The sequence below is a fragment of the Trichechus manatus genome, unplaced genomic scaffold (genome assembly GCF_000243295.1).
Source record: "Trichechus manatus latirostris isolate Lorelei unplaced genomic scaffold, TriManLat1.0 scaffold00136, whole genome shotgun sequence".
NCBI lineage: Eukaryota > Metazoa > Chordata > Mammalia > Sirenia > Trichechidae > Trichechus > Trichechus manatus.
The window spans coordinates 1038343-1047357 of NW_004444072.1; the positions used below are offsets into that span (position 1 = coordinate 1038343).

At 40.8% G+C, this 9015-nt stretch overlaps 1 protein-coding gene across 2 annotated transcripts in view; it reads right to left on the reverse strand.

Moving 5' to 3' along the window:
• ANKRD28 (ankyrin repeat domain 28) overlaps nucleotides 1-8810 on the reverse strand; it is a 202345-nt gene extending 193535 nt beyond the window's left edge. Inside the window, exon 1 of one of the 2 annotated variants that reach the window (XM_023739519.1) lies at nucleotides 8472-8810. In XM_023739519.1, coding sequence (XP_023595287.1) covers nucleotides 8472-8498 — 27 coding nt within the window. In that variant the 5' untranslated portion in view covers nucleotides 8499-8810. The remainder of the gene's footprint in view (nucleotides 1-8471) is intronic. The other variant, XM_023739522.1, reaches the window with a different exon arrangement.
• Between the last annotated feature and the right edge of the window lie 205 nt (nucleotides 8811-9015).

Sequence of the window (9015 nt, forward strand, 5' to 3'; positions counted from 1 at the left end):
TGAATATATCTCAATAAAGCTATTTAAAAAAGAAAAAGTGATCAAACTTTTTTTTTTCCACTGACCGGCTAGAAATTGTAACCTTACATTTTGAATCATCTTTCTTAACAATCATTGGTACAGGTTTCAGGAGGGTCTTCATTGGTCCAACAAATTTCTATTCACTAAATGCTAATAGAAGAAGATAAGAGTGGAAAGTCTTTCCGGTTCTGTTTGATGGGATTTATGTGAAAGTTTCCCTAAAAGATATTTTCCAAGCTATTGTCTTTATACCTCAGGGCCCAGTTGATGTGTCCTTGAGAGTCCTTGTGAGCCCAGCTCCAGCTGGGTCACATTCTGTATGCTCAAGGAGAGGGAATAATAACTCCAATATTATTTCCTAAATCAGTCCCTCCTTTTGATCGGAGACTGGAGATAACACATCGATGATCAATAAGTGGACTCAGTCGAGCTCCTAGATGGCGGCCATTGCAGGCTCTTTAAACTCACGGTGCTGGTTTTCCACCGGATACCATGTGGTTCTTCACCAGGATCTTAAGTAAGAGTGATGTTCTCATCAATCACATTGCCAAAGTGAGCAGACTCAATGTATGTTAACATTTTAGCCCGAGGCCTTCTTTTGCCTTTTAGGTGTGTAAGACGATAAAGGATAAATCTTATTATACCTAATACTATCAGGATGCAGACCAAGAATATTACTATCCCCTGCAGTAGTAATCTAGCCCATGTACTTATTCCTGATGGCAACCAACCACATAGATCTGGTGTTTGTAAGGGTGTTACAGTGTGTAACCAAGTAGCTTGTTGTCTAATTCTATGCATATCCTGTTCTACTTCTCCTGTGTTATTTATCCAAATGCAACAAGAGGTATTTATTACAGCCATCCCATAGTAATTGATAAATTTCTAAAGATTTCTCCAATTCAAATATACCATAACTAGGAATTAAAGCTCTTAGAAATGACCAACCCCACCCTGAACGTTAGACCAGCGGGCTTTCTTCTGACTCTCATTTTACAATGGATAACAAGTTAACATTACCTTTCCAGTATTTACTAGCATCATTATTATGAATATCTAAAGACAATCCTAAGATTCCCAAAGTACACTGTAGTAGTCATTTTAATCCAGAAGTTGATGCAAGAGAAAAGGTTACCTCTTCAAAGTAATCTGTGCTTCCTACTATAAGATATAAAATCAATCTCTCTCTTTTTTTTTGTAATTTAGGTAACAGAAAATAAAGTTAAATGTAGTGCTGAACTGTAATAACTCTCACTCTAAGCTTTTGGAACAAATATTTCTCTGATTTCACTTTTTAACTATTTTAATTATCCTGTGCTGCATGTTTTAATGTTACCTGTGGCCTTAAATTCTTATGAGCATAAAAGATTTACCTTTAAGTTAATAATAGCCAAATAAAGTGGTGTTTTCACTAAAGTTGTAAAGCAATAATTGTATCCAGACTCTATTTTGTACATCAATTAGCAAATACATAGAAGAATCTTGGTAATTTTTTTTTTTTTTTTAATGAGCTTCACATAAGAAGGGTAATAATCATATAAGTAAGAATGGGGAGTGGTAGAAATTAAACTTAAAGCATTTGATCATTTTAATCATTTTAGTTTTATATTTGCACACAAGGTACTAGTAACCATTTAAAACATTACTAGTCTAAGTAACTTAAATTTTGTTTTGAATTAGAAGAATTACCATGTGACTGATTTGATTTTATGTGACTGTCCACCAGATACATTATCCAGAACAAAAAGACTTAATCTTAGACTACTTTCTCCAGACATACAGCATTTTTCCAGGGGCACCTCATCCCAGAGTACATTCATTAAATATCAATTTTACGTTAGACTAGGATAATAAAAAGCATATAAGATAAAATGCTGAAAAAACTAATACAATCCAAATCTAAACACTTGGATTATCTGTTTTTTTCACTAGCATAATCAATGTTTGACTGCATTTTCATAAAGTTTAACTTATCCTACTAGGACTAAATAACAACAACAACAAAAAAAGTATGTTACTCTCAATTGTACTTACAAGTGAACCATTAATATGGCTCTGTCCACTGCCATTCAAACTTTTGCTTAGTACTTAATGTCAGTTTATACTCAAATACATTACACACATTTCAAATTACAGCAATAGCTACCTAACTGGCTTTGGGGGTCCCTGTTTATCTGTCTTTTGTAATCTACTCCTCTAAAACCTGTAATACAGTGGTTATTTAACTTTTGGGGGTCACCAGCCCCTCTGAGAATCTAATAAAAGTCATAGGCTCTCTTGAGAAAAGCACCTATATGCACATTTCTCCTGAAGCCCTTCTCAGACTCTAGATTAAGAAAGCCCAAGTATAATGACTTCCCATTGCCTACCAATCAAGTCCAAACTTCTTAGCCTGGTATTCAAAGTACTTTGTAATGTAATCACAGTTAATCTAGACAATTTATCTCCCATTTCTTTCCAACTACACATACCAATCAGGGCTCTGTCTTTAGTATCCCAGCATAGGTACACCATCCTTTCTGGCTTGACTTCAGGGTTCCCTCTTGTTGCTTTCATGCACAACTGTTTGCTTTCTACAAATCCTTCCAGTGAACCTAAAATACCTCCCTTGCCATGAGAGTTTCCCTCTGTCCAGAATCAGATCATCTGCTCCTTTTTGAATTCTGAAACAAGTTATCTACATCTCTTACAGAGTTCACCATGTTCTACCTTGTATTATACAAGCTACTCAAAAAGTCAGGAAACACAGGGTACACTTGTTACATTTTCAAATAATATGCTTTATATGTTTTTCTTCAACCTCCACAAACCTTTTCATGTGAAGTATCTCACTCTGTATTTGTATGTCTTTTCTCCCCTTGTAGTCAATAAGATCCTTAAGAGCAGAAACAGCAGCTAATGTGCTCTTGTGTGTCTCAGTCTCCAGCACAAAACAGGGACACTTGATATACAGTACCTGAATATCTGGGCATCTGTATTCAGGCATTTCAGCATTCTGTATCCTAAACTACATGACTTTTCAAGGATCATCTGCCCCCCATATACAAAGTTCAAAGTACAATGTTCTACCCCTAGTGGGTACTGGATCAAGTGTGAACTTACTAACTAAAATAGTAGTTAAGTTATTCTCTCTACTCACTAACATACGGCAACCCTGTTACTACCGATTGAAATGTGTTCCCCAAAAATGTGTCGACTTGGCCAAGCCATGATTCCCAGTATTGTGTCCACCATTTTGTGATCTGATGTGATTATCCTATGTGCTGTAAATCCTAACTGCTATGATGTTAATGAGGCAGGATTACAGGCAGTGATGTTAATGAGGCAGGACACAATCTACAGGATCAGGCTGTACCTTAAATCAATCTCCACTGAGTTATAAAAGAGAGAGAGCAGAGAGGAGAGGGACCTCATTATCACAAAAGAAGAACCAGGAGCAGGTGCATCCTTTGGACCCAGGTTCCCTGTGCTGAGAAAGGCCTAGACCAGGGGAAGATTGATGACAAGGATCTTCCCCCAGAGCCGACAAAAAGAGAAAACCCTCCCTTGGAGATAGAGCCCTGAATTCCGACTTCTAGCCTCATAAACTGTGAGAGAATAAATCTGTTTGTTAAAGCCATCCACTTATGATATTTGTCATAGCAGCACTAGATAACTAAGACACCTGTTCATAAAAACCTTCAACATATGAGGAATCCTCACCTAATGACTACTAACCCAGAAGAGAGCACAAAGATGGCCCCATACCTTTAGCACTACTGCAAAGTTTAACTCCAATTATAAAACAGATTCAGAAAACAAATAACATCCTGAATTTTACATATATACATACATATACACATATACAAATATATACACATATACATACATATGCCTTTGAGTTGTAGTGTTGGTGAAGAATATCAAATATATCACGGACTGCCAAAAGAACGAATGACTATGTCTTGGAAGAAGTACAGCCAGAATGCTCCTTAGAAGGGAGGATGACAAAACTTCGTATCACATATTTTGGGCATGTTATTAGGAGGGACCAGTCCCTGGAAAAGGACATCATGCTTGGTAAAGTGGAGTATCAGTGAAAAAGACGCAGACCCTCAACAAGATGGACTAACACAGTGGCTGCAACAATGGACTCAAGCATAACAACCATCATGAGGATGGCACAGGCCCGGACAGTGTTTCATTCTGTTGTACACAGGGTCACTATGAGTTGGAAGTGACTCAACAGCACCTAACAATGACGACAACAAACACTGCAGGAAGCAGTGAAACAGCATACAAGTATAGATTAGGAACTCCTAAACACGATATGGATCCCTAGTGGCACAGTGGTTAAGAGCTACGGCTGCTAACCAAAAGGTCAGCAGTTCAGATCCACCAGCCACTCCTTGGAAACCCTATGGGGCAGTTCTACTCTGTCCTATAGGGTCACTATGAGTTGGAATCGACTTGATGGCAATGGAAACATGATATCAAAGTTTATGACCAACTGACTGATGCTACAATATAGATGAACCTTAAAAATAATACATTAAACGAAAGAAGTCAGACAGAAAAACACCACATATTATAAGACTCCATTTATATGAAATAATCAGAATAAGCAAATCCATAGAGACAGAAAGAAGATTAGTGATTGCCTGAGGCTGAAGGGAAGAGAGAATGGGGAGTGACTGCTAATGGGATACAGGGCTTCTTCTTGGAGTAATAAAAATGATCTGAAATTAGATATTGGTAATGGTTGCACAACTTTGTGAATATACTTAAAGTGACTGCACTGTGCACTTTAAAAGGGTGAGTTTTGTGCTAAATAAATTATATCTTGGAGGCCCTAGGTGGCACAAATGTTTAAGCACTCGACTACTAACCAGAAGGTTGGTGGCCCAAACTCACCCAAAGGAGCCTAAGAAAACAGGCCTGGTGATCTGCTTCTGAAAGGTCAGAGCCTTGAAAACCCTGTGGAGCATAGTGCTACTCTGCACACATGGGCTCACTCTGAGTCAAGTATCAGACCTGACTCAAGGCAACTAACAACCACCACCACTTGGTAGGAGGAAAACATCTCAGCTTTCAATATATGTGACCTAAATTGTATCTCAATTTTTTATAAAGTTTATGACCAATTTGGTCATTCTACCTTGAAAAAAACTTTTTAATAGGAATCTCACTTAGTACTTTGTTTTCTCAAGCTGATTGAAACTAAAGGTTGCCAACTGGTCCCCTACAAGCCCCCTTTTAAAACCACAGCATCAATTGTTGTTAATCTTTATAAACACATATTTTGCATTGAGAATCCAGACTGCTGGATTCCTTTAAAAAAAAGAAGAAGAAGAAAAAAAAAGAGTGCTAAAAACACTAGGCACACCTGCACAGTTAACTATGGGCTGGAGCTGAGCAGCAAGTAACATACCTGCTCCTATGTGCCATGATCTCCACATCACTCCCTATTGTAGTCCCTACACACATGAGTTTGTGATCCCTGATCTAAACAAAGATCTTCCATCCTTCTTATTATAATGAATGTACCATGAATCACTACTAATAAATTAAAATGCAATCATGTATGATTACATTTTTATTAACCTCTAAGGGAAGATAATGACAGCGATATCCGTTGACTAAAACCCTGCAATTGTTACAGATTCATGCTGTGTAAACTAAAAGCAAAATAATTTGGGGGAAAAGTTCATGTTTCTACTCCTACAAAGAGTAAGAAAATTATTTTAGTTTAAAAAGCCAAAATTATTTTCACTAATTAATACAGAATAGTAAGTAATAACCTCTTACCCACATAATTAGGTACTGGCATAAAATGAAAGAAAGCTCTCTCATTCAGATTACTGATTGGGTTTCTGAACAAACTGCTTTATTTACTCACTGATTTTATATTTAAACTACCTATAACTCCCCTGATGCTTAAAAGCTTAATGAAAAATGACCCCTACCCATTTGTAGCTCCTACATATTAGGCTGTATTTTGCAAAGCTAAAAGAAAACAAAATACAACGTGAATATGGAAATAGACCGAGAAAACAGTAGGTTCTACTACTTCCCAGCCTCAAATGTAATTGAAGCCAATTTGTTTTATGCTTTAACTGTTATTCTTTGAGCTAAATGCTATGTCAACTACCTGCCAGCTTTAAAACTCATGTGTACTTATTCAGATCTCTTCCTGCTTTCCTCCAAATAAAATAATTCACCTTAGATGAGCTGCTTTTTCTGTAGATGAGAAAGGTTAAAATAGTATTTGCATTCCATTTCACTTTTACTATCCCTTCTAAATTATACAGTATCAACATAGAAGACGACTTCTAAAAGCAGATATTCCCTTTAAACTAGGCAAAATTAAACTCATTTCTCAATGTCTTCCAAAAGAGACTGGATGAGCCAACTGCTTAGTGATTCAGAGGTAAACCTCAATGACTTTTACCTCCTCTGAGCCATGCCATCTTACTAACTTATCCAAGTACCCTCAACTTTACAGGTGACATTTTAAAGATGAACATTACCACTTAGTATTACTAGATATTGTATAAAACTGGAGTAGCATCACAATCACTTCATAATTGCAATTCCTAAATACCATACACAAAGATGCAATTGGATTTTATGACCAACTGAAAACACAATCCTATTTCTGTTTAATTCTGACAGTGAATAAAACAGTGTGCTCTCCTAAAAGTTCACCGAACCCCTAACCCACACAATAATTTAAATCATAAAAATAACTTTTCCAAAAGTATATAACTAGAAACTAATGAAAGGAACAATCATTACCTCAATCATTACTTACGGGAACACAAAGTTATTAGAGAGGTAAAAATTCACAAAAAACTTAGATCTTAAGTTTCACATCCTTGGAGTATAATGTGAGACAAATGTACAGAAATTGGTTACCATAGAGAAACTAATTTGTTTTGTTTCAACCGTGCCTCATTATTCTTTAACAGTGATGTCCAAGAAAACTTCTTCTGATGATAGAAATATTCTACTATCTGTGCTGTCCAATTAGATAGCTAATAGCCACATGTGGCTACTGATCACTTGAAATGTGGTAAGCAGGACTGAGGAAGTTAGTTTTGAAATGTACCTAATTTTAATTAACTTAAATGTTAATTGCCACAGGGAGCTAGTGGCTGGTGGCACAGCGGTTAAGAGCTACCGCTGCTAACCAAAAGGTCGGCAGTTCGAATCCACTAGCTGCTCTTTAGAAACCCTATGGGGCAGTTCTACCCTCTCCTATAGGGTCACTAGGAGTCGGAATGGACTCCACAGCAATAGGTTGTCCCTCCACCACCCCACCCCCAGTGGCTATATTGGACAGCGCAGTCCTATAATTTGAAATAAAAGGCATAAACATGACTAAACAGTTTTTTCGAAGTTTTATGTCCTGATGATGTCAACACCAAGTAGATCTCTTCTGCTACCAAATGATACACAACTCCAGCCATTAGCCTAAAACATAAAATAAAATTCACTTAGGAAATGAGAATTCATAATACTACTTAAATTCAGAATGTAAGGCACAATATTCAGCAAGGAACAATATTAAAAAGCACATCTCAAGTTTTTCCCGTTGTTTTGCAAAATAGGTACTGACTTATGGAATAATTTCCCAATGCATGCGAGTTACTTTTCCTTCAAATCTGTTCAAAAAGAAGGGGTGGGGAGAATAAGTCTTCAGCACTGATAAGTTTCCTACGACTCGGTAAATGTCACGTTTCCTCTTTCTTTAAGGAATGTCTGCAACGCCTGAAGGCCTGGTTACCTATGTTTTTAAGAGAACAAATCATTCTAATACAGTTGCGATTTCGTTCCTAGACACAAAGTATTTTTTCAGGCCAAGAAAGTCACGAGTCTTTAGCGCACTCCAGGTATTCTCTGACCAGCTCTTCCCAAGTCAAGAAAAGTAACCAAGAAGGCGCACAAAATGTCAAAAAAAATTCACGTCTGGCAACTTGCACGTTGCGTAACTCGTCCCTAAGAAGAATCAACTGTTCTGAACCAGGAGAGAAATGTGCCTCGAACTATCCCGCGAAGCAAACAAGCAAGGTCGTGATCGTAGGTCACAGCCGGCCGCGCCGCTCCGGCCCGCCAACGGGAAGCCACCTGTTAGGCCCGAGCCTCACCTGGCAGGCGAGAGGAGGCGCAGCTCGACACTGCGCCGTACTGGAAGGCGGCGAGAGTGGGACCCGCCCCTTCCTCGAGACGGCCGCCAGGGGCGGCGGCTGGACCCCCGGCGGCACGTGGGTTCTACCCGGCCGGGGCAGCGCTGACAAGCGCGTCTCCTATCGCCAGCGGCCCCCAGCCCGCCCTGTCCCCGAGGCGGGATCCGCGCCTCCCGCGCACCCACTCCGCCGTGCAGGCTCCCAGGCAGCCCACACCGCCGGCCCGCCCTACCTCCTTTCCTCCTCAGTCGGAGCGCTGCCGCTCCGTCCCCCCTCACCTACCTGGTCGCGGAGTTTGAGGAACGCCATGGCGGTCGCCTCCGCACCCACTCCAGCTCCACTGACGCCCCGGCCCGCCGCTCCCGCCCCAGTGGCCTCAGCAGCTGCCTGGGGCCGGCAGATCGGCGGCCAGCTGAGCTGAGGAGTCCGCGGCAGGGGGCGGCACCGCCTCCCGGGCCGCCCGCCGCCACCGAGAGGTGAGGAGCCCGGCCGGTCCCGCCTCCTCCTCTAAGGACTCCACGCCCTCTTCCTTCCTTTCTTTCTCTTTCTCTCGGTTGCCTCTACACGCCGCCCGAACCACTGCAGCCTCCTCTGCCGCCTCCTCCCCCTCACGCCCCCTTCCCGAAATACCCTAGCAGCCCCCGCGGCAGCGCCGCTCCAGCCGGCGGCAGCCGCTGCATCCAAACTCCACTCTACAATATTACCACCACCGCCCGCCGCGATTGGCCGCCGCGCGGGGGAGAGGCCAGAGTAAGCTGAGCGCCCATTGGTTGTGCCACTGCGCTCGTTCCTGCCCCTCTGCCTCCTGGAGGGGGAGGGTGGAGGA